The sequence below is a fragment of the Papaver somniferum genome, chromosome 2 (genome assembly GCF_003573695.1).
Source record: "Papaver somniferum cultivar HN1 chromosome 2, ASM357369v1, whole genome shotgun sequence".
Classification (NCBI taxonomy): Eukaryota; Viridiplantae; Streptophyta; class Magnoliopsida; order Ranunculales; family Papaveraceae; genus Papaver; species Papaver somniferum.
The window spans coordinates 115,699,849-115,726,573 of NC_039359.1; the positions used below are offsets into that span (position 1 = coordinate 115,699,849).

The 26,725-nt window shown below is 36.0% G+C and overlaps 1 protein-coding gene and 2 long non-coding RNA genes across 6 annotated transcripts; 2 read left to right on the forward strand and 1 right to left on the reverse strand.

Annotated features, from left to right (window-relative positions):
- The first annotated feature begins 11,845 nt into the window (after window positions 1–11,845).
- On the forward strand, window positions 11,846–12,314 carry LOC113353830. Its single transcript, XR_003361555.1, has 3 exons — window positions 11,846–11,944; window positions 12,067–12,151; window positions 12,264–12,314. It is a non-coding gene; the product is annotated as an uncharacterized LOC113353830 (long non-coding RNA).
- An 887-nt stretch (window positions 12,315–13,201) lies between these two features.
- On the forward strand, window positions 13,202–16,060 carry LOC113353831. Of its 4 annotated transcripts, none has more exons than XR_003361558.1 (4): window positions 13,202–13,498; window positions 14,255–14,345; window positions 14,425–14,555; window positions 15,758–16,060. It is a non-coding gene; the product is annotated as an uncharacterized LOC113353831 (long non-coding RNA). The 4 variants fall into 4 exon arrangements; XR_003361559.1 differs by having other exon boundaries at window positions 14,266–14,345; XR_003361556.1 differs by having other exon boundaries at window positions 14,255–14,555.
- A 4,176-nt stretch (window positions 16,061–20,236) lies between these two features.
- On the reverse strand, window positions 20,237–20,941 carry LOC113351799. The gene is made up of 2 exons (XM_026595731.1): window positions 20,829–20,941; window positions 20,237–20,720 (listed from the first exon to the last, which is right to left on the reverse strand). The coding sequence occupies exons 1-2, from the start codon at window positions 20,939–20,941 to the stop codon at window positions 20,237–20,239; spliced, it is 597 nt and encodes a 198-aa protein (XP_026451516.1).
- Window positions 20,942–26,725: the final 5,784 nt, after the last annotated feature.

The window sequence follows — 26,725 nt, forward strand, 5'->3', positions numbered from 1 at the left end:
TTTATATCTTGGATTGATAGAGTCGAATCTTGTTGAGTAAAGAAGAAAATCTTCTCCCATGCAATACATATCAACCAAATATCCTGATAACTATCACTGCCCTGTTCTTGCTATTTACTCGAATCTGGATGAATTGCCAGCCATGCGTGGACGAAACAGGCCCAATCTAAACAAAACCCACGAGAAGGTTGCAAAGAATCTCGTCCAAAATCAACCCTGAAAAATTTGTATGTTACCGGAAATTCAAACCAGTTTCCCGCCAAAAATCAGGTGAAGAAGGTGGAGTGCCCCTATCCTGTTCTGGGGTGCGAAAAGCACTGTGGTGCCTGTAGTTGCAGGAAATCCTACACTACACCCCTCATATGATTTCATTGTTGATCAACTCATTTTTAGGTTTACACTCTTAATTTTATTGATAAATCTTTGAATGTTCTTATAAGAAAGATAAAGAAGTCAAGAATGATCCTTGATCTAAACTTTCTCTCTCCTATTTACTTGTTTCTTACTCAAAAAAGATCTCTCTCTTTCTTTACAACTCGAACGACTATTTATAAGAAAATACATAGTGGATGACAGCTAATCTGTCCTTTATTTTCGGATATGATTTGCGATATTCTCGCAACCTTACAATTGTTAATTTCACAAACTCTCTAATCTTTGCAGGATTATCACATCTTTCTCGTGATCTTAGATGACGTCATTTATTCTATCATTTCTGAAACTGTTCTGCGACGCTGTTATGCTGTGTCATTGATAATTTCGCTGAAACTTTATCATTGCGAGATTCTGATCCTACATCTTGCCTCTTCTCATATCTTCTCTGCAAAGTAGGGAATGGTATGAGAAATGTCGCAGCTGCTTATCTTTTCATATTCTGCATTTATCACACGTATTCTTTTGTCCATTTGTTTCTTGACACGTCTTCTGTAACCGCAACTTTTCAACCGCTCACGTCTCTTCGTCTTAATGGTGTTTATTTCTTCGAGTAAAAAAAATCTCCTTTATATATTCATCTTACTCTTCTTTTTATTTTTCTTTCTACTTTCTCTTCTATTTTTATTCTCTCGTCTCTGCAATTTTTTTATTCTTCTGCAAGTTTTGCTGCTGTAACTTCTTCTTCCTTCAATCCTTTTACTTTCCATACATTCTCATACTCTATATTCAAACATGGCTCCAAGTGGTCATAGATATGAGAAGAAATTACAAGATGTCCAAAAAGATCTTGCTGATAAAGGTTTCACACTCTCCACCATTCCTGGTGAGAATGCCAAATCAATTCTTTCTGTTAAGATTTTCTCTGATCAATATTGTGATGATCAATCAATCATAATTTTTCTAGGTTAGATTCTCGCAGGTCTCCGCATTCCTCTTTATAACCCAAATCTTCCTTTATTTTATGAAATTCTCGCTCATTCGGGATTTTCGCGAGCCATCTTCCAACTGAGTGGGGACTGCATCCGTCTGATGCTAGAGTTCGCTAATCGTGGTGCTGGTAGAGGATCTCTGTAATCCAAAGAACTTAGGGATCCTAAGTTCGCAAGCCTAGAGATAGTTGCTGAGAAGTATACAGTGGCGAATTTCTTTGAGAACTATGAACTTATCTCCATGAAGAAAGAGAATACTCGCTGGGGTATTCGTTTAAAAAGGAAAGATAATATTGATGAGTCAAAAGTTCTCATGCAAGATATTGACTGGCATTCTGGTAAAAACACAACTTCTCGCCAATCTAAAGATGATAAATGGTGCGTTTTTCCTCTAATGCTAAAGGGACCCTACATTGCTGGGTCAAATATTCTTCCTGCGAATCTCGCTGCTTATCAACCTTGGGTTTTCTCTTGGCCCGAAAAGGAGAAAGAGGTATGTTTTTCCCATTTAACTCATTTTATATTTCTTTATTGATTTTTTTTCTATTTTGTTCGCCAACTCTTGCGACATTTCACAGATCCAAAAACTGAAAGATAGTTATAACAGGACTGGGAAATCTAGTACTCTGTTAGCTCTTCGCTCATACACAGATGAGGTAAGAAAGTTTTTCTTATGATTTTAAATAGTACTGTTACTTCCATGTTTCTATTTCTTATTCTTATCTGTTTGTGAAGATTATTGCTGAAGTAGATGAATCTGCTGATGTTGCGAATATTGGTGATAAAGGTAAAGGTGCTCTTCGCAGAGAAAAATCAAGTAGTCCTCCTCCAAAGAAAAGGAAAGTTCGTTCTTCTTACCCTTCAAATATTCCTCCTCACGAAAATTCTGAAAGTGATAAGGGTGATGAGGACAACGATGATATTGCTGCAAGTGAAGATTCTCCACCTGAATCTTCTATGGCTAAGTTATCTGGCCTCTTTTCTGAATCTCTACACGGAATGGGAGATAGCCAATTCGCAGATACCTGTAAATCTCTCGCTACTCTTTGCGATGTTCCTTTACTGGATGGTGATAGCTCTCTTCGTGGAGTTTCCAGATCAGTGACTCCCGATTTTTTGCATTCTCTCAATAGTCTGGTATATCTTTATCCTTTTACTTCTTCCTTGTTATAATTCAAAATTTCTTTCTATATTAATATTTTTTATATTTTTTCGCAGGCTGGAAAAGCTTCTTTTGTTGTTGCCTCAGATCTAGAGAGAAGACGTGAAAATCTTGAAAAGAAGAATCTTCAATTTCGCAAAAAGAATGAAGAATTGGAAGCTGAAGTTAAAGTTAAAGTTCTTCACGAGAAGAATAGACAATTGGAAATTGATTCTTCCTCATATAAGAACAAAATTTCTAGTCTTCAGCAAGCTAATAATCAGCTTTACGGTATGTTACTTTTCTCTTGTCTCTTTATTCATTCATCTTGTTGTTTTATCTTATTTACATGATCCTTTTTGCAGACATTTATGGTCTTTCTGATGAAGCTACTCTTCTTCGCTCATTTCCTAATGCCTTGGACAATGATACCCTTCTTGAACGTCTTAACAATTCCTTAAATATCTTCTCAAATGATAGAGTTTCATCTCTTTCTCTAAATGAACTTAAATCTAAATTTCGCCTCTTAGAAATTGATCATAGATCCAGTTTACGCTTAGCCAACAGATTTAAGCGTCTCCTTATTGATTCCAAAGAGAAAACCAATGAGTTAAGAACCAAAATTAGCGGTCTCATAGATGATAAAGATCGTATCTCTGATCAAGGTGCCAAGGCTTTGGCGAAATTCCAAGAGGCTCTCCTTAAAGTTCAACTTGAGCGAGGTGAAGCTAACCGCAAGAATATTGAACTCTGCGAAAGGGAAAATAAAATTCGTTCTCGTCTTCTCATAAGTAGTGAGGATGAATTTATTTGGGCTGCGAAAATTTTAGATGATGCTAGAAAAGATTTAGGCGTAAATGTTAGTCTCCAAGCTGAACATACAGCCTTGATTAGAGATATGATTTCTGACAGAGAAGGTTGCTAATTGCTCTTCTTTACTAATCTTTTGCTTCTTATGAATTTTCATCAAGTTAATAATTGATTTTCTTTTGTTCGCATATTCTGAAAGTAAATATCGTGAAAAGATTGAAGAACTTGAAGCTGAAAATGATGAACTCGCAAAGAATCTATCTTCTCGCAACGACAAGTATTCTAGATTAAAGAATCAAATCAAGATCACTGTTGCAAATTTTAAGAATGACGCTATGCATTTTCGCAATCAAACCATCCAAATGGTTTGTGATGATCATAATATCCCACATTCTGATTATCCTTGTCTTTTAGAAGAAATCCCACGGAATACTCCCAGTTTGATTTTCTCTTATAGCGAAGCTGACGATGAAGAATCTGATAGTGATGGAAGTTCTGATGGTGATGAAGATTCTGATGCAGATGAAGAAGGAAACAAATCTGATGAAGATAATGAAGGATTAACTAAGAAATAATCTTTACTTCTTTCTTTGATTCTTTGTATTACTTGTACATTTATTTCTTCTTTCTGTATAGTTGTGTTTCTTTCATTTTGACCTGCATAAATTAAAACAATTCTTCTTTGCAATACAATTAATTAATATAATCATTAATTCTTGAATTTTTAAGTAATTCTCTCATATGGAGACAAATAACATTTTCTAATTTCATACATTCCCATACTTGCCTCTGTTATTTGAATCCAAATGAGAGATTTCATAAAAAATTTCTTATTGTATAACTTCGCAACCTTTTGCAAAGTGAATTTTTTTTTCTTTTCAAAATCTCATTCCTGTGTGGTCTTATTTTGCCTTCCTAATTAAAGGTCTTATTATGCCACCTCTTGTCATTGCGACAAAATCGCAGGACGTCCTTTCACTTTCATGCAAAAACCCATTGATCTTGCCTTAACTTTTTCTTTTGTATTATGGCCTCTTCAGGAATGTTGCGACAATATGACATGCCTAAATATTCTTGCAAAAATGAATCCCCATGACATTGCCGTCTTGCGACGAAATTGCAGGACGTCTTCACACTTTCATGCAAAAACCCATTGATCTCGTCTTATCCTTTTCTTTTGTATTATTGCCTCTTCAGGATTATTGCACAAATATGCAAGCCTTAATATCCTTGCGAATTAGAAGCCTCATGACATTTGTGTCTTAAGACACTTATCAGCTCCCTAATGCAGGGTGCCACCCTTATCTTCCCCCTGGTTTCCCCTTTAAGGAGGCGTACTTATACCATACAAGGTTAGCTCCTCCCATCTAGTCTTAACAACAACCAGTTGTTTTCGCAGCCTCTTATCCCTTTTACCTATAGGGTTTATGGTTATGAGACTGCACCCTAAGTGGGGTTTTCTTCAGTCCGAGTGCAGTATAAGCCAAGACTTGTCAAGAATGGCAAAGTACGCTTCAAACGTCTCTGGCACTCTTGACTCAACCGTGTACCTCGGCGCCTTGATCAGATCTGCACTCCTTGGGAGAGTCCTTATTACCTTAGTCGCCCAACCCAAGTCATATGCTTAAGTTGAGAATCCAAGGTGCCTCTCCCGGATGGGCTTCATTGACCCCAAATTTCCATGACCCAGGTTCCGGTGGCGGTGTAGCCTTTCCCTGAGTCATGCAATAGGTACCCCCTTATATGACGTACTTTAGGTCTTACATTTGCCTCTTGCGAAATTGTATTCGCGAACTAGGGTGTACGCCATAAAGGTTCGCCTCTTTCTCTTTTGTCATTCTTCTCTGATTATTTTCTGTAAAATTCATTATCTCTGCGAGAGTCTCGCAAATCATTATATTGTATCTGAATTTCGCAATCTCAATTTTGTTGTTCAATCAAATGTACTTTTGAGAATTTTTCTTATTGCGAGATTATCGCAACAACTTAATCATTCGTACATTTCTTGTTTTTATTACCTTTGCCATCCTCTGCTTCTTTACTATTTTCTGCTACTGCTTCCTTGGTAGTGGTATATTCATCATTTTTATTCTGAGCTAGCATTAATTTCGCAATATCTCTTCTCCCTTCCTTTCGATTGTATCCACCATTAACCTCTCACTTCTTTGTACATCTTTGATTTTGTGTCGCCAGTTTTCCTTCTTGTTTGTTCTTCCTTCGCAAGATTCTATCTCAGTTTCGTAACATCTCTTTCCTTCGACCCAATCTCCTTTTATGATTCCTACACCATTGGGGTGAGGGAATTTGATGCAATGGTGGAAAGTTGAAGCTGCACCTAGAATCCCATGTATCCAAGGTCGACCAATTAACGCATTGTAGGGTCATTCTACATCAACGACACAGAATGATATTTCAGAAGATATTCCCTTAAATGGAATTCGCATAGTAACCTCCCCTTTAGGCTTGTTAGCAGTACCATTAAAACCATATATCTTATATGTTGATGGTATAAGATCATCATCTCTTCCACCCATGGTTTTATAAGTATGATAAAATAAGATGTTCATAGAGCTTCCATTATCGACTAGAATTCTATTGATTGCCCATGAATCTTCTGCTTCATCATCTTCATCTTCTTTCGATTTTGGATTAATTTCTAATTTTATTACCGATGGATTGTCATGCACCTCTTCTCCTTTGGGAATTTCTTCTGCAGTAAACAAAATGATCTATTTCTGCCATTCTTCTAGTGGCGATACTTTCGCAATATTCATGATTTCTTTTCCATCATTATCTCTTGCGAACACTCTACTCAAAACATTATCATGAAAATCTTCAATTGTCTTATATGAATGTACGATAGAGTGACATAATAGATTTTTTTCTTTTGCACCAACTTCTATGAAGAATGTTTCTTTCTTTTTTATCGTATTCACTTTGTGATGTTCTGGTGGTGGTGGTAATGGTTGAGATTGCGGATGCCCTACCAGAAAGTCGTTTAGTTTTCCTTGATCTATCATTCTCAAAATATTTCTTTTTACATTTCTGCAATCGTTTGTGGTATGTCCATGAAAATGATGATAAGAACAAAATTCATGACTTCTGTGGTTTGGAGGTGGTTCCGTTCCCATGTTCCACGGTGTTGGTTTATTTTCCATCAAGATTATAGCTTCCCATATCTTCTCCAAACTTGCATTTAGAGGTGGCATCTTGATTTCTTCCCATATTACCTTGTGACTTCCTTGTCCCTTATTATAGTTTTGCCTTTGACCTCCATAAGTTTCTTGCTGTTGATCGAGCCTTTGAATCTTGTTATTTCCTCCACGATTGTATAAATGTCTTTCTCTTTCATACTCTTCTTGATCTCGGCTCCCCATAGATACTAATTTCCGCTGATTGTTACTTATCACCTTGTCTTGTTGTACTTGTGAAGTATTCGCCACTGTGTTTATTAGCTTGGGTAATAAGCTTGCATTCGCCGTTTGTGATCTAGTGTTCGCAATTGGATATGATTCCATTTCATTTTGCCTTTCCTCTAGAGCAATGTATTCTTCTTGAAGTTCTCGCAATTCAGTCATTGTAATCGTATTCTTGACTCTGAAAACTTGGACATACAATAGGTTTGTTGCAAACATTGCATTGATAAATGATAATATGAGATATCTCTCATCTACACGGCCAGTCATTTCGCTACACATAGTTCTCCATCTTTTATACAAGTGTTTCAAACTTTCTCCAATCCTTTGTTTTAATCCAAACACATCTTCTATACCAGGTCGTGAGGAATTGTTACTTATATATGCCCCCAAGAATGTAGTCTGCAAATGATTGAAGGAGGTTATTGTATTATTTGGTAAACCTTCAAACCATTTTCATGCTTCTCCTGTTAAGCTGGATGCAAAATATTTTCACAATACCGCATCATGATTTTTCCATTGTAACATGCACCTCACATAGGCTTTGATGTGCTGAATTGCACAAGTTGTTCCATCAAAAATGCTGGTTAATGCGGGCAAATTGCATTTCGGTGGTATTCCTCCTAATTGTACTTCCCTTGGAAATGGAGTTTTCGCAGCTTCTTCTATTGCTTCATCCAATTGTCTTCTACCTACTTCTCCTCTGTTATTCAGCATTCCTCTCATTTCTTCTAATTCTTTCAAGATTTGTTTATTTACACCTGAATCTTGATCCATTGGTCTCTTTAATTTTGCTTCTCTTCTTCTGCGTTCACGTCTATCTTCTCTCGCGAAATTTTGCATCTCTTCTTCATTATCCTCATCTCGTCTTATTCTGTGATTCTCTTCCTCATCTCTATCTTGAATTCGCAAATGATGATGTCTTTCATTTTGCCCTCCATAATTTTGTTCATTTTTTATCAATTCAATTCGCTGTCTTTCAGCCATCCTCTTTACTCTATCATATTCCTCATTGAGATTGTCGTTATTCCGGTTTTGTGTACGCCTTCTTTCTCTATTGTCGTGATTGTTTTGGCGAATCGTCTCCTGAAGCTCTTGTCCTTCCACTTCCGCTCTCAATCCTTCACGTTCACAGATTAAACGTGCTTGTTCAGCATAATGTCTTTCAATTTCTTCTTCAATTGTCTGTTGATTTCTTTGGGTTTCTCTCACATGTAAAATTCTTCTTCCTTCCTCTTGATTTCCTTCGCCATCTTGGTTATTTTGTCCCTGATTTTGTCCGTTCTCTTAATTTCCTCTAATTTTCCCATCATCAGAAGTTTCATTTTGTGGAATGTAACGATCATCAGTTCTTTCTCTATTTTCACGATATTCTTCATTAAGATTTGATATTTCTTCTTGAATATTGTTTCCAGCATTGATTGTGGGTGAATTTCGCCTCACTTCTCCTCTAGTCGATCTTGAATATGATTTTGTAATACTTCTTGATCTTCTATTCTGTAGTCTTATATTCTCCATCCTTAATTCGTGATTTTGCCTTGTTAAATTCGCACGTTCTTCTGCCTCAGCTCTTCTTTCTTCATGTATTCTTCATCTCCCTGTTTCTAGCGCCATTATGTAGTTGCAGGAAATCCTACACTACACCCCTCATATGATTTCATTGTTGATCAACTCATTTTTAGGTTTACCCTCTTAATTTTATTGATAAATCTTTGAATGTTCTTACAAGAAAGATAAAGAAGTAAAGAATGATCTCTGCTCTAAACTTTCTTTCTCCTATTTACTTGTTTCTTACTCAAAAAAGATCTCTCTCTTTCTTTACAACTCGAACGACTATTTATAAGAAAATACATAGTGGATGACAGCTAATCTGTCCTTTATTTTCGAATATGATTTGTGATATTCTCGCAACCTTACAATTGTTAATTTCGCAAAATCTCTAATGTTCGCAGGATTATCACATCTTTCTCGTGATCTTAGATGACGTCATTTATTCTATCATTTCTGAAACTGTTCTGCGACGCTTTATGCTGTGTCATTGATAATTTCGCTGAAACATTATCATTCTGAGATTCTGATCCTACAGTGCCCCTTAGCAAGTGGGTGCCCCTTATCCAAAGCGAGATTTCGAATAGTAAGTGTCCTCCGGGAGTGCCTTTAGCAGTTTTTCGAGCCGAATTTTCCAACAATATTTATTTCCCCAAAATACCTACAAACACATAAAAACACCATCATAAGTACGAAATCGAATACTAACAAACAGAACATTGAGGACAACTTAGACACAAAAATGTGTCTATCATGCCACGCCAAGAAAATTAAAAGTCGTGTTTCGTTGGTTAAAAGCGCGGAGGAAGCTCTACCTTCAATCCATGATATGTGCAGCGTGACTGGACACACCATTTCTGAAGAAGTAGTCTCAAACTGGGAGTATCATCGGGATATGTGCATGAACTTTGAGTTTAACACCTCCTGGTTCTGTAAAGGATTTTCCAAAATTCAAAAGCTCCAAACTGAAATGAATAAAGTCTCGTCCATGGATCTCATTAATCAACAGGAGGTAGAGATCGAGAAGTTATCCCAGGAGTTGAAGTTGAAGCAGGCTGCTCTCCAGAACATGAAAGATGCTTTCTCTAAGAAGAATGAGCCGTTGTTGGACGATTTCCATTGAATGCTTTGTCCTTCCTTTTCATCTTACGTATTCTCTTTTAGGTACTTTTTGAGAGATAAAAGATGTTTCTTTCATGGTTTGATTTTCTGGTTTTGAACTAGTAGGCGATTGTTTTGTGAGGATTTTGAGTTTATTTGAGATTTTATTTTGAATGGATTCAAGAGTAATTTTCTTAGGTATTGAAAGGTTAGAGCTCTCTAGCGTGTATTACTATGCCTTCTAGCTTTCCAACATCAACGAGTTTGCAATAGCCACCCAATATAGTTTCAATAACCAGATACGTCTCTTCTTTTAGAGGAAATAATAGTATTCTTTGGATATTGGTATCCTAGATATGCAGTATACTCCTGGAATAACTGGGTTGCTAGCTTTTATCCTTAGTTGGTATGGGACTGATATTTGTGTCAAGTCCCCAGCGGATTTCGAAACAATTGATTGTATAGACGATTGTTTGACGAAACTTCCAAACTTCCAAACTGGATTTCCCCCCGGGTGATTGCTTCAAATCCAAGTCCACTGCACAAATATATTGCGGGGTTCTAGGTCTCCTACTTCTTTCTACTTGCTTATCGTCTGGGTGTTCGTGCGGCCTTTCATAATAGGTGGTGCCATGGATAATGTTTTTTGTATGACCAGTGTTCTTTTCAGATGACATTCTTTTTCTTTGAATTTTTGAAAGAAATTTAACCCTAAATAATTTAAAGTCTCTATGTTTTTATAACTCTACATGTTTTTCTCCGACTATCTTTCTCTTTTGCAACTCTCTTTCACTTGAACCCTTTTATACAGGTGGAACGGGAGCACGAATGACGTAATCTAATTTCCTAAGTTAAAAAGACATTGTATGAGAGAAAAATAAAGGAACGTAATCTAATTTCCTAAGTTAAAAAGACATTGTATGAGAGAAAAATAAAGGAATTTTTTTATCCTTATCCATTTACCTTTTTTCCGTTGGGATACTCCCTATTACCTTACGTTGTCCTCTATATCATAGCTCCGAATTTGTGCACACCCAAAACAAAATAACCCTATGAGTTGATTAGGTTAAATAAAATTAGTTCTTTCATTACTTAATTTTAATCTTCAAAAGGTAATAAAAATATATGTCATATCTATGCATTGCTCAATATATAGCCTTTTCAAAACAGAAAAGAGAGATTAATTATAAAACAATTATATCATCTTAATTCGTTGTCTATCTTATGATAAAAATGTACTAGATTAGCTTAATTTTCTTAGATATAGAAAAGAGAAATTTTTAGCAATTAAAAATAATTGTTGTTATAAACGTCTATTTATGTTAATAATTTCTAGGGTAAACCCTCGTTTATTACCGGGATCCCTTGTGTCTATCTTATCTTATACTAATATAAAGAAAAGACCCAATTGTTTGGTGAAGCCTTATTTTTGGTGAAGTTTTTTCTTTATTACCAATATAACCTCAAATATCAATTTACAATAACATAAAAGCTAGGTATTGTACGTAATAGTGCTACTGTGGAAAGGATACATCTGCCAAATGTCAAATAGGTACGCGGAGGTTTTAGCATCGAATCCTACTGAACCCAATTCCGTGTTTCCCTCTTCTTTGTTTTTTCGATTGACGATGACTCGCCGATAGAGCTGGCAAACCAAGCCAAAACCCGCGGGTTGGCCCGTCCCGTCCCGTGAAAACCCGCACCCGTCCCGGATGGTAACTAAACAAGACGGGCGTGGGTTGTACAATTAGTGGCTTGTGAAGAAACGGGTTAACCCGTCCCGTACCGTGAAACCCGCGGTCTGGCCCGTAACCCGTAATTTCATACCCTGCTGAAACTGAAACACGTAGCTTGTTACGTGTCACCCAAATTTCCATCGTATAAATCGGAAAAACCCTAAGCTTTTCTATCTTTCTTCTTCGGTTCTTCCTCTTTTTTTCTTCTTCCCTGACTCAGAGAGAGTCTCCTGAGTCCTGACGGACAGAACAACAAATTGAAGAACTATTAGATCTAGATATCAAAGGCAGTTACTTTGATCTAAAGATTCAAGGCTAGCACGTAATCAAATTTTAATTTTTGTTTTCTTCTTTATTTTTTTCTTCTAGGAATCTAGGGTTTTACATAGGAATCCCAACAAATCTTTAATATTCTTAGTATTGTTGTGATTGTGATTCTGTGAAGATCGGTAATCTTTAATTTTCTTAATTTCATGATGTTTCAGTTCTTACCACAAAAAAAGGGTTTTTTCTTAATCTTTAAGAAGTTATTCGCAACAGAACACAGAGCCGCTGCGGAGAGATTTCTCAAGTTGAGCTTCAGAGGAAGAAGAAGAAGCGGCTGCAAATCACAACATGGTAAGTCCCTCTTTCAATCAAATGAACCCTAAATCATGTTTCAATCTTCATGATAGATGTTGATTTATACAAGTTTATGATTTTGAATTTCTGGTGATTTTGTTTTGATTTATGTAGATGTTTAAGCGAAGGAATGGTGGTCGTAACAAACATGGCTGTGGTCATGTTAACTTCATCCGTTGTTCAAACTGTGGAAAGTGTTGCCCTAAGGTAACTAATTGATTTCATTTTCACAGATTTGATTTGATTTTTTCTTGGGATCTGATATGAATGGATGTAGATTTTCTGATTCAGTAGTTGTTTTTTGTGGTGGTGGTGGTGATTTGGAATAGGATAAGGCAATCAAGAGATTTTTGGTGAGGAACATCGTTGAACAAGCTGCTGTTAGAGATGTTCAAGAAGCTTGTGTCTATGATGGTATGTGTTTTTTGGAAATGATTTTTTTTGTTTTTTGGATTGATTTTGGGTGTTTACTGTGATTTATAGATTGATTTTGATTTTGGGTGGGTGATTGATTCTTTATGTGTAGGATACACTTTGCCTAAATTGTACGCCAAGATGCTTTACTGTGTGTCCTGTGGACTCTGGTGAATTTTTTTAATGTGTAATGTCGATTTTGGTTTTTGGAATGCGGCATTGGGTTTGTTCTGAAGTAATTGGTAAATGCCAAAGAGGTGCATCTGAGAATCCTTGTAGCTATTCGTTCATGATGTACATTAAACTTAAACTGCTTCCATTGATCATGCATACTATTATTATCTCTATGCTTTGTGTATTAGTGGTTTAACTAGTTAGTAGCCACAGTTGTGGACTATTGTGAATTTTTTTTATGTGAAGTGTCCAATTTGGTTTTTAGCATTATGCAATGTGACAATGGATTTTTGTTTAACCACACAATATATATTTTGTGCAGGAAGTGGTTATTAATATTGTCGCACTTGGTGATACAAATTAGAAACAATGGTATCTACAGTCTCGGTCTCGGAAGTTTATTTTCATTATTTATCAATTATCATCATGAACTGATGAAGTACTGTGTAACTGTAACTAAAGTACTTAAGTACTAAAATAAACTACTAATGACTAGTATGATAGTATCTGTGTCTGTGTTTCTTTAAATGCAAAATTAGTTTAGTTTTGCAATTTTGAGTTTTTGAATTGATATACCAAATGAATTGGATGAATGTTAGATACTTAGGTTGTAGCTTGTAGGTTAAAGAACTTTAGATGGCCTGAATGTGGAAGGAAATAGCCCAGAAATCGATTTCTGGCGAGTTGACTCAACAAAAACCAGGTAACCCGTGAGCACCCGTGAACCCGCGAGCTTTATCCGGGACGGGCACGGGTTGGATAAATGACCACCCGTGAAGAATTTCAACCCGCAAGCTTAGGCTTGTATTAACCCGTAACCCGCGGGTTGGTCACAAGCCAGCCCCGTCCCGCCCGTTTGCCAGCTCTACTCGCCGAAACAAAAACAAACCAGACCAAAAGTATCGAGGAATTTTGATTTTTGATTTTTAACTTTTCCACTCTCTCGAATCCTTGAGTCCGTGTGATGATTCATTCAAAATGACGACATACCATATCTATTTGTGTTTCCATGCCAACCCTCCAACAAAAACCTGGTAATCACCGAAAGGGGAATTCAAGAACTGAAACCCAGAACGTGAAATTTGATTAGATCACCCATGAGATTTTGAACAATTAGAGTAGCTAATTCCAGAATAACTACTTCCACTGAAAAAAAGACTTGGATCAAGTTCGGTGAGAAATCTTAACTTAGTGCACACTAAATATTTGTGAAAATTCCTTAATTTTTTTTTGTTTTGATACAATCCTTAATTTAGTACGTGTGTTCCGGAAAGATTAGCATCATTAGGTGTTTGTTGAAATGCCATTTTTTTTTAAGTAAGTATAAATTGAAATGTATAGTCATGTGCATTGTTAATTGCGATCCAACTATAGAGAAAACACTTCCATATATTCCCCTTACTGTGTATATGTATATTGAATTGTTATCATAGGTTGATACTTGACATCATTGCCGACAATGTATGCCAAACCTCCTATACAATTAGCATTGGTAATTAGCTAATTCCGATATATTATTCTTTTAAGTATAATGGGTTTTTCCAGTTTGTGCCAGTTTGTGGAGTTATGCAATGAAAAGTTTGTTCTGCATATCTCATTGTTAATTGTATAAGCATGAACGGTCTGTTTTGCACAAAGTTATGAGCATTAAATTCGAGTGAGTACAATGTACACTCTTAATTAGTGAGTAATTTTAGGTTGTTGGATGGTAAACTCTATGTGGCAGGCGCATAGCGCGTGCGATTTTACTACGGTGAGTTAGTTAAAAAATGATTTGTTATATCTCTTTTTGATGGAGAAGAAACTAATTAGATTCTGACCCAGGGTTAGATTAGTTTAAGATAAAGGAGTATGCAAGTGGGTTTAGATTTGGGTATTTAGATGAAGTGATATTGGAGCAAGACATGAAGAAAAATAATAATTTTGCAGTTGTTCTGCAGAGGAAGAAAAACAAGAATGGACAAATAAGGAGGACAAGGAGGAAGAATCTGTGATATTAGGTAGGGGGATGAGTTGAAAGGTAATGAATTTTCCTTGAAAATGTTCTTCAAAGGTGTATCTATCCTTTAAGGCATGTGATTTAGGGTCTGGGTTTTCAGGGAAAACTTGATTTTTCTGTAGAGGAATCAGTTGCTCAATATTTCCTTTGATGGATGGTATGGTGGATGCATTGGACAACAAGATTCGTCTTGCTGTTGCTTTTATAGCTTCTAAGATTGTTTATGATCAAGTAAGTTATTCTTCCTTGTTACCAATTCATGTACATCTGTGTTCATCTATTTTATTGTGTGGATCGAAAGCCATTAGTCCCATCAGGTTGTAAATTGTGTACCAGTGAAACCAAGTTGCTTGACCAACATTTGATATTATAGATGCAGCCAAATTTATCCTCAGATTTGTTAGCATTCTGGCATGGTGTTTCTTCCTTAACGTTGAAGGCCACCAGATTGTCCGTGAAGAAAGACTTGAGATGTTATTGTGTGGGTTTATTTGGTTGCACTCGGGATATTATTGGGATGAGATGTTGTTGGTCGATGCTCCATATTTTTTGCTTGCATATAATAGATAGTTTGTACCATATTATAGATATTATAAACAGTTGGTTACACATTCCAACTCAATTAGAAAAGCCTTTCCCCTAGGAAAAATTGTATCAGACTACCAACACAAGAACATTCAACGTAGTGCTGCCCTAGCTATATCTTTTTTAAGTTTCAGATATTTTCTGACAGTATTCATGATTTATACTGAAACCATGCAAGCAACCTGAAATGTTTATGGTGTTACGACTATATCTTTTTAACTGTTGAATGGAGGTCAGAAATACTTCTATGCATGGAGCTGTTTATGTTGTTACGACTTAAAACAATGTGAGGAGGCTTTGCCGAGCCAATGAAAATTTCTTCCTTCCATGTTGCAATTTTTTTAAGTGGAATTTGCTTTTGTTGATTTGGTCAGACATGCTTTTTGTTTGATTATAGAGATGATAGTGTTGATGGCGTGCACAGATTGCATATTTATTAATGTAAATGTGCTCAAATTAGGCATCACACCAGCTACTCTTTTCTCTCTTAGATTTTAATCCCTATACTTTGCCACTTTATCCCCCATACCCTGCATAATTTCTGGACAATTTGGTACAAAGAAATATATTCGTCTTAGTTGTAAGACTTATATGTAAGGTTTTTAGACTACTTGATACTTACTTTATATGCAAGTAAATAAGGATTTGGGGTGAGAATAATCTCAAAGAGGTAACCAAGACAAATTATAAAAACCCACCAGGCATGGCTTTCCGGAAAACAGAGGACAAATGGTACTTTGCCAAGCATCAAGAGATATAGAGAGAAAATCATAAACACATTTTTGTATCGTTATTAAACACATTACCATATCTCAAAGGCATGTATTCATCATATTATATTGGTGCAGTTGCAGTTGTTTTAATGGTGAAACTATTCTGGCGAGTTCTGGATCTATAGATCAATTAATTCACCTTTGTACTTCCCGTGAGGATAATTATTATGATGAACGATGCCATGATGCCATGTGATGGGGGTGGGACTTCCGGCGGTTGCATGAAATGTATGGCAGGCGCATCGCGCATGCATGCTATACTAGTCCCTATAAATGGAGGTTGTAATATTTGTTTATTCTGCACATTGAATAAAAATTCTTCCTCTCTTTCCCTACTTTTCTATCTTTCACACTAGTTGTTGGATTAATTGTTTTAACTTGGAGAACAAAAAACATATTGTGTTGAAATTATATACTCCCTCCGTCCCACTATTAAGTGACCTAGTTTAAGTTTGCACAATTTTTAAGGCAAGCAAGGAAAAAGAGTATATTTAAGCATTTTTTATAATTATATCCTTATAGATAATAACTAGTGAAATTTTGAAATGATTTATCTCTCAAATTACACCACGGATGTTCGCAAACTTCATACCATTGAAAAGCATTTTAAAACACCTATGTAACGAATATAAACATGTCTATCAAATTATGCATATTTCTTATATTTCTTATAATCAATTAAAAGGATAATTTTAGAAATATCTTTTGTTTAGTGATATAGGTCACTTAATGGTGGGACAAAATCTAAAAGTAAATAGGTCATTTAATGGTGGGACGGAGGGAGTATTTAATTTATAATTAACGAAATACATATTCTATTTTAAAACACTAGATTTTATGATAGATTATATATATGTATATATTTGGACATTATAATACAAACAAAGGAAAAGAAAAATAAATTTTGCAATATAGCTAACTGTTTGTTAGGATTAGCCAATAAGAATATCGTTTTGACTCAATAGGAATATGCTTCAAAAAAAAGTTTAAAGTTAATTGTTTGTCAGCATTAACTGTTCTAACTGTTTGTTAGTAGTTAAGTAAATTATCTAAAAGAGGAGGAGCAGAACTGACTAGAAGCGGGAGAATAACAAACTGGTCTGACTCCGCATAAGACAAAGACCTTCTGAACTCAAACTTCCAATTTCTATTTTCCGTGATATGCTCAGCAAGACTTGTGAATTTGAATTTATCTGATTTGCAAAGCAAAGGGAAGCTTTACGTGACAAAGTATTATCAAGTCATCTGTCATGCCAAAAGGACATAAGTAAACCAGAATGTAAACTGAAAGTTGAGTTAGCTGACAGATTCTCATATTGACTCAAGTATTGGGGGAAAGAACAACAACATAGCAACAACATGATAGAGATAATTGCGGAAAATAAGAACGACACAATAGATTCATAATCTTACACACATAAAGATACATATTCATTACACACACGGAGATGATGAGAGGCAATACAACAGATTAAAAGGAAAAAAAAAACACTAAGAACACACACTTGCACACACATTTATATTAATTACCACAACGACAATAACAACAACAATAAAATCATCACCCCTATGATTGCCTCACCAGAGGAGGCAATCAAATCAATAATTTAAGCAATAGGAGGAGGAGGAGGATGTGGGTTTTGGTCGCCTTGAGGGGTTTTTTTTGCCACCAACGCTTTGGCCGCCTAGTGGGGGTAGGGGGTTTCTTGATATCCTGCTTCTTTCCACTTGCTTCTCGTCCGGGTGTTTATTGAGACCTTCATAATAAGTGGTGTCATGAATGGTATTTCCTGTTAGACCTATGTTTTTCTTCGACATTCTTTTTATTTGAATTTGTTTTTAATTCTTCCGATTCTCTAACTCTCTTTCTCTAACTCTCAAACTCTCTCTATGTTTTGCTCCAACTCTTTTCGCTCTTTCTGTTTTGCTCCAACTCTTTTATGTTTTGCTCCAATTCTCTTCACTTATTCCCCTTTATGTAACCTAAAAGAGAGGTTAAAAAAATTACTCTTTTCATTTCTTTTTAACTTAATTTTAATTTTAAAATTACTCTCTTTTTTTAACTTAATTGTTAAAACGGATTTTTTAACAATTAAAAATAATTGTCAGAATAATTATCATTTATCTTTATATTTGACCAAGTGTTTTTGCTTGGAGAACAAAAAAACATATCGTGATGAAAATATACATTTAACTTAATCGTTACTCTTTTCAGTTCTGTTATCGGGCTGGGGTGCCTGCACGGAAAGAGGTGGACTTGGGTCTTCTTGTGAACAACAGTACTTCCCTGAGACCGGCAGATGTTCTTGTGCGCAATTGGGATAACGGTCGGGACGTTTGCTTCGATGTAACGATTGTGTCTCCCTTTGTTGGGAGTAATGGTCGTACTTTGGAGGGGGGACAGGCTATCAAGGATGCCGTCAGTCACAAAAATACCAAGTATTTGGAAAAATGCACTGCGCAAGGATATGGGTTTGGTGCTTTGGCTTTCACTACTCTGGGTGAACTTGGTGACAGAACAATAAACTTCATTCAGCGGCTTCGCAACTATATAGCTAGTCATGATGCTAACGTGCGTGTAGGTGATTTCCTTTTTCATAGGTTGAGTATGGTAGTTCAAAAAAGAGTTGGAGCCCAGCTTGTTGCTAGGCTTCCGACTAGTTTCTTGTCTAATGAGAATTCTTTCGAATTTGATTGAATATTTAAAAGGTAATAAAAATATATGCCGTATCTACGCATTGCCTAAAATATAACCTTTCAAAATAAGGAATATATATTTAATTATCAAAACAATTATCATCTTAATTTTGTTTTTTCAAATAAAAAACGGATTTTTTGACAATTAAAAATAATTGTCAGAATAATTATCATTTATCTTTATATTTGACCAAGTATTTTTGCTTGGAGAACAAAAAAACATATCGTGATGAAAATATACATTTAACTTAACAAGCTAAATAAATTAATTAAAATAACTAGATACCTATTTATATTTTGAAACACTAGATTTTATGATATATTAGATATATATTTGTTTTCTTTTTTGGGATTACAATAAAAATAAAAGATAAGAAAAACAAGTTTTACAGTATAGTTATTTGTTTTTAGGATTAGAAATAAGAATATTTTATTTTGTGCACACTACACAAAGTTGTTCTTAATTAATTTTTCAACTCAGTTACAAGGAGGGAAATATGTATATAATTAGTTCGTAACTCGAGTCCCAGTGTTTTGCTTATGATGATATATTTATGTAAGTTTTCAAGTGGCTTACCAATTCGTATGGCTTCCTTCTCTTGATCGTGTCGGATCTGTATTTAAATAACATCCACCGGCATGTAATAGATCGAATGATAGAAACAACTCAAATAGGTTCAAATGAAATAAGAGAGTCAAAACCTTGGGGGGGAGGGAATATGATGACTTTCTAAATAGGGGTCTATAAACTAGTTACTTGTTAACAATGACTCTTTTTTTTTCTTTTTCTTTTTTGATGCAAAAGAGAAGGAATTTATGTTGAAGAAATCTCAAATGTCTGACATAATAAAGGACTCCAAAAAAGAAGGATATTGGATAAACCATGAACTAGACACTCCCTTTTTACGGGCATACTTAGATAATTCATCCACACACTTATTTCTTATTTTTTTTTGTGTATGTACAAGTCCAACTATCAAAATAAACCAGTAAAGCTTGAATGTCTTCAGCAATGCCTCTAAACTCCCATGGTATAGCTGATTAGGCTGGAAATATGTCTTAAGCACTATCTTCTTCCACCCAAGAGATATAGCCCACTCCACGGCCTCCAAAACTGCGACACACTCAGGATATTTAAAGCTTGGAACATTACTGAAATTTTTGCATCTTGAAGCTATGTGTGTACCTGCACAGTTTCTTATTATTAGACCATATCCACCATTTATAATAACCAAACAAAAAGAAGCATCTCAACTGATCTTAACAAAATCATTCAATGGGGGAGACCATTTAGGCAGAATATGAGTAGAGATTGCTTTACTAGTTTTTCTGGAAACACTAGCATAGTTATTGAGGAACTGAATAATCTAATTCATGAGTTGTTGTCTGGAGATGAGTTTATTTCTGAAGACTAAATCGTATCTGCACTTCCAAAGATGTCAAGCAATAGCAACCATTTTGTTTATCATAGTGTCATCAGCTGCAAACTAGCTTAGTATCCAGTCGTTCATACTAGTAAATTGTCCTTCACTGCGCCAGTAGTGTACAATATTGAACCAGGTTTCCCTTGCAAATGGATAATACAGAAGCATACGAAGACCAGTTTCATCAACAGTTCTGCATCTGTTGCGCTTATTATCCTCTTGCTTGAAATCCATGTTCAATCTTTCTTAGATGGGAGAATATCCTTCATACACTTCTAGATAAAGATATTGATTCTAGGAATAAACTTTAATGACCAAATCTTCTTCCAAAATGAATTTTGTGAAGTATGGTACATGTCCACTCCATGATGAGACTTCTCATTATTATAGAGGGCATAGTAAGCAGTCTTCATTGTAAAAGTTCCATTTTTAGTTAAGTCCACACTAGCTTGTCCTTACTTCTCACAAGTATTCTCCTATTAAGAATAAGATGAGCAATGTTGTTATCAAACAAACTATTAATAAGATCAGACTTCCAACAATTGTTACTTGAATCAATGAGCTCAGAGACATGAGTAACTGCCTGTGAATTAGTGACTGTTGAAGAAGAAACTGGAACTCCATCTAAGCCTACAACCCACTTATCTTTCCATATTAAGATGTTTTTACCATCACCAAGATACCAAAAATTGTGCCTTTTTATAAAGTCAAATTCATTACCGATACTTCTCCAGCTCCAAGTAGAATCGTTTTTCTTAGAACAGTGAAGGGGAGATACATTCTTGAAGTACTTGGCCTGCATAGAAGAAGGGAATACTGTGTCCTCAACAATGCGTAATCTCCAAGATGGTTCAGCTAGAAGATCATGATTAAAACACTGGACATCCCTGAAATTAAGACCCCCATCTGAATAAGTTCTACAAATGCCCTTAAAGGAAGTTAGAAAAACTCCTTTCTTTGGTGGTTTGTTCCACCAAAATCTTCATTGTATAGATTTCATCTTCTTAATAGTTTCTTCAGGCAACTTGAAAGAACTCATTTGATGGACAGGTATAGTATTAAGAACATGTTTAATCATCACAGATCTATCAGCCAGTGATTGCATTTTCCCATTCCACTTTGATAGTCTATGAAGCATATTATCGATAAGATGATTAATAGAGACTTTCTTTTATTTTCACCTAAAAAGAGTGAAACACCAAGATACCTTTCATTAGGATCCGTGGGTTTTACTTGCAAGAGACTGATGATGGCTTCACAAGCACCCTGACTCAAGTTTCTGCTAAAAGAGATGCTTGATTTCTGCTAGTTAAGAAGTTGCCCTGATGATAAAGAAAAGACCTCCATAATTTTTTGCAGCTGGTTAATATTATGGCTTGCACAAAGATTAAGCATTTATCCGCGAATAGTAGATAGCTAATTTGTGGATCTCTTTGTGTAATTTTCATACCCTTTATCTACTTTGTCCGTTATGCAGCCACTATAGCACGTGAAAAAACTTCCATAAAAATGATGAAATAAGTAAGGTGAAATGGGATCACCTTGACGAATCCCTCTTGAAGGATGGAAAGAAGAATATGGAGAACCATTAAGAAGGACATAAAATTTTGTAGTACTAATACAATAGTATAGTGACACCACTGATCACCAAATGTCATTTTTTTCATGACTGCAATGAGATTATCCCACTCTATACTATCAAAGGCTTTTGACATGTGAAGCTTTAATGCCAAGTGACTGGTGCCTTTTTTCTTTCGTTTCAGAGTATGCATAATCTTATGAGCAAGAGATATGTTATCTGAAATCAATCTCCTAGGTACATATGCAGACTAAAGAGGAGAAATCACCTTATTAAGAATGGTCTTCAATCTTCCATTAGCTTTGAAATTAACTTGTATAAGTCTTGATTTCTAGTCTACTTATAGTTATGTCTCGAATTAGGATAGAATGTGTAGTTGAGATTTAGACTTCACGACGTTAATCGATTGAAGATGAAGATATACTGAGGAGAGCTTGGAGGAAATTCATCAACAAAAGGTATGTGGAGACTAAAACTTATCTATCACTCAGAAGTCTATTATATTCTATCTCCTAATGAGACTAAGTCGTATAGCTATATAGACTTTTATATTATACACATTTGATATTTCGAGCAGAGTTTAACTCGGTTATCTATTTCTCGAAATATGTGTTGGAAGCTTTTTGCTTTAGCTACGTTCATCATATTCTTGACGAGTTTAGTTGGAAATAATTTATTTGTTGGAAACTAAATAATAAGTCAAAAGATGATCATGTGAAAATTGTCTCGAAACATCTTACATGATTTGTGTGAGACAAATCCATTGACTCCATCCCGTGTCTCAATCCTGAGAGTTTCAGTATTTTCTGATGTGCGTTCGAGCAATATCTTGGATTTTCAGAAGAGTTTGATCTTTGACTGAAATTCTTGATTTTACTCAAATGAGCAAGTAGAACTTTGCTCGTTCGATCAATATTTTGAGAATATTAAAATAATAATAATATTTTAATATTTTTCATGAGTAGCCTAGTCTCTCATGTGACCATTTGACTTTTTGCTTTTTCATGGTTTGAGCAATATTTGAGAAAATATGAAGAAACCATGATTTTTGCTCAAACTGAGGAGTTTCATGAGATGAGGGAAATAATAATTATGAAAGACTAGGGATTGTAAGGCACGGGACCGTCCAAGGCTAGGTTTCCCGGTCCCGCAATATTTTTCCCTATTTTATTATTTTTCATGAAACCGTGAAAATATGGAGAAACCGTGAGTTTTGCTCAAACAAGGAAAGTTGCTCAAATGAAGGAGTTTTCATGAGTTCATGAAAATAAGAAAATAATAATAAAAAATAGAGGGAAGAGGCATGGGTACCGACCATGGTGGCATGACCGGCCAGCCGGTGGGCCCGGTCCCTAGGCGCCTTTTTATTATTTTTATATTATTTTCTCTCTCCTGTTTTGTGTAGGATTCCTCATTTGTCCATATTTTTGAATGCTCGTTCGTGCATCATTGTTGAGTACACTTGCACCATTTTATGGGGCTTACTCAGTGATAGTCCAGATGCCCGGTTGTTGAGTATTCATTACTAATTCATGAAATTCAGTGGAGAATGATTCATGAAACCGAGTAATAAAAGTGAGTAGTTTTTTTATTATCAATCCATAGGATCAGCCGTGGATTCGGCCATGAATTTGGAATAATAAAATGAGTATTACCATTCCATGGGATCGTGGATTCGACCATAGAATCGGAGTAATAAAATTATCTTTTACCATTCCATGAGATCAGCCGTAGATTCAATCATGAAATTGGAGTAATGAGATAAAGTACATTATCTTCTAGGAATTCAGTGGTGAATGTCACGGTAGAATTAATCTATTGCAGAAGGGATATTAGTCAGTTAAAGCTTCATACCCGTTCTGAAAGGTGTATAGTCAGGAAACAGCGAGTGTTGCCGATGTTCTGAAGGCGTTTTTCCCTCTCAACAATCATGTATGGAGAACCGCCTGAATCTATACACGGTCTCTCTACATAGTCAGGGAATAGTGAGTGTCACTGACGTCGTGGAGGCGTTAATGCTCTCAATCTTACGGAGAACCGCCCAATCGTTCTTCTATGTAGAGGGGGGTCTTTCTATGTAGTCAGGGAACAACGAGTATCACCGACGTCCTGAAGGCGTTAAGTTCTCAATCATACGGAGAACCGCCCAATTATGTTATTCTACATAGAGGGGCATGATGAAATGTGAGGCATCGAACGCTCAGCTAGTGGAAGCCTTTCGAGATACATATTCATCATGGCTCGTAAAATGTGAATCGTCACATGCCTGAAGCCGTGTCAGAACATGCAGTATCATGATTTTACGATTTGACCTTTGTTGAAAATCCACCATCAACATTAAGTCCCCTGCTTAGTGAGGGACAATCATGTTCTGCGGTAAGCATTAGATGGTGATTTTCAGTCGACGAGATCGGTGGTTGAACTCAGTCGTACAAAGGCATTTTCAGAATCCCCGATTTGCTCCAATGGTGTCACGTACGAGCAAATGTTCAGGTGAGGACCCTGATAGTATGATAGAGTGTTATTCCGTGAGCACGGATAGATGAGGCACTGCTGAATTGGACGGTCAGACGTTCAGTTTTGGTCGGTTTAGCGTTTGCGGTACCAGGCCCAAAAGAAGAAATCTTTGTTTTAGGAATAGGCGTTCGTTCGTTTGTTTAAGAAACAAACAATGATCCCTAACATAAGAGAGAGATATTTTTTTTTATTTTTTTAAATCTGTGAGATTTCACAAAATGGAATAAACTCTCGTTTCAAAGGTGGATGCTCGTACGAGAGAAAAAAGTTTTTTTTTTTAAATAGACGTGCATCTGTTAGTAATAAATTTTTTGTTTATGAGCTTTCATGAAAAAATTTATTTTCGATATGTGAGCTTTTATAAATTTTTGAAAATATACTCGTTTCAAAGACGGATGCTCGCGCGAGGGAGCAATATATATATATATATATATATAGATATTCAAATTTACGTGAGTTTCACGTTAAAATATATTTTTGTAAAATCAATGTTTTAATTTTGAACAACTGTTGAAAGCAGACAATTATACATGGTGAAATAATGTATGTATGTGAGTTTTCACAATTACAGAATGGACGTCTGTCCAATTTTTGAAAAATCAGTGAATGTTCACACAGTAAAATTTATGTAAAATCAAATTTTGATTTTCAGCAATTGTTAGAGGTAAACAACTTTTGATAAAATGTTGTTTGTTTGGATTCTGTGATTTGTCAATGTATGCACAAAAACCAAGAAATGTTCACTTAGTGGGAGTGGCTCACAGAGTGAAAATGATGTGAATTGATCACATGATAGTAGTTTCGTGAATCGCTCACAGTTTTATAAAAATCATGTCATGATTTAGAATAATGTATTTTATTCATCTCTGCAGGTTTCAAGAGACGAACAAATTCTAGGGATTTTGCGTCATAATTACTACAGTTAGTGAAATTGTAAACATGTAAGAATTGAGAGTTACCATTTTTGTAGACGCTGATGTGAGCACCTTTATTATTTTTGTTGTGCTTTAATTCCACTGCTTTGATGAAGTTTGCATCTACGTATGATATACCGAAGCAGGAATGTTGTATGGACGTCACAGCAACATTGAAGGAATGACTGGTTCCCATAACGACACTTCCAAATATGATACTTCCAGAGACATCCCTACAGATGAAACTTTAAGAAATGGTGCTTCTGGGACCTCTGAGTGATGGTGAGAGATCCTTCATACTGAGTTGTACTCCTGGTTATTTCATTAACTTTATCACAGGATGATCATGTAGTGAGATCACAAATCAATTGTAGACTTCACGGATGGAAGAAAGTCTTCGGGGCGGAGAACCCAACAGTAAGGACTATAGGATGTTAGTAAATGACGTGCAGTCCCCAGTCGTTTCTTTGGTGAGTTTTCGATGTTTCCTCCGTCATGACTTTTCTTATCCGTACAATTAGGATCAAAAACAAATGTTTGTTAATCTCAGAATTTTGCTCCCATTGATCATTGTCAGTCTTCATCTTGCTCCTGGGCAAACAATTCAGGAATCCAGCACCGATGAGGGAGTTGATGTAAGTATCTCTTTTCGTGCAAGAGATCATGGCATCTCCTTGAATGAAGTAATAATAATTGTTGATGATGTATCCAGGAGGAGATTTTGTGGATGGACAAAGTGTTGACAATGCCCATTCTTCCTTGGAAAATGGTGAGACGGAGAATTCTCAAAACCCAGGACCGAATGAAGAAAATAATGCTACTAATGGTGATTCCGGCAATATTGATCCTTGTGAACGGTTTAGAGACCCCTCATGTAAGTATTCCCATGTACTTTCTTCATAGAAGTATGAAATTTATGATTTGGGGATGAATAAGTGAGAACCCACATGAACGAATGAGAAATTTTGCGTCACCAGAAAAATCCAGACTTCAGTCTTTCAGTAAAAACTTTGTGGAATCTTCGTCCGATGTCGGATTTTCGCGATCTACCCATGTTTTTTCATTCCCAGGAAATTTCCAAGGTTTTTCAAAGAATATTTTTGAGTTTCTAGCATGTTTAGGGACCGAAATAGGCGAGACAGTAAACTTCCAGGAGACTTCCAGACATTTTTCAGCTGGCATGTAGTCCAATGTTTTGGCCACATCTCTTTGCTCGTTTCTCCAATTGCTGTGAATTTTGGATATGTTGTAGAAAGAATCTATACGAAGAGAATGGTATATGAACCATCCCTAGATTCTTCACCAATATCTCCCAGCTCGTTGTTTTGTGAAGGACAGTGTAAAATCATCTCAGACGAGCTTGTTGTAAAACACTCTTGTTGTGTCTTTGGACCATTCGCTTGTGCCTTGAACGGTTGGTGAAGTATTTCAATGTAATTGATTCATTTGAGATCAGGACCCCTTGATTGATACATGAGCATGGTGCTTGCATCCATCTTGTTTTTGTCAGTGGTAGAAACATCACTTTTGAAACCATGGTCACGGGACCATAACTGAGGTTGATCTCAAGAGGGGATGATGTAATGACCATGGTTTCATGTCCCGGTGGTAGCATTAATTTTATGATGAATGATCAGCACATGAGAGTCTGGTTCCACGGTGTTTGTGGATGAAAAACGTTTCTGCTGTTTTCGGTAATTTCATGTGTTTGGGTGAGAAACGAGTCTAAACCCTAAACAATGTACTGCACGGGAGTACTTTTGATTCGAGAGATCAATATGTACAATCCTGGCCTAAACCAAGAAATGACCATTCCAGGCTTGCTTCGGTCACAAAGTGAAGGAGAAGGGCTGTTCTTAGGGAGGGAAGCGAAGAAAGTTTTGAGACCAGAATAGTTGATTCTGGAAGTGTG

Excerpts from the sequence above, each read along its gene's own strand:
- LOC113351799 (XM_026595731.1), bottom strand. The coding sequence starts at position 20,941 with ATGCTTCATAGACTATCAAAGTGGAATGGGAAAATGCAATCACTGGCT. Across the intron at positions 20,721-20,828 it reads CATCAAATGAGTTCTTTCAA|AACTTATTCAGATGGGGGTC; the intron begins GTTGCCTGAAGA and ends GGGCATTTGTAG.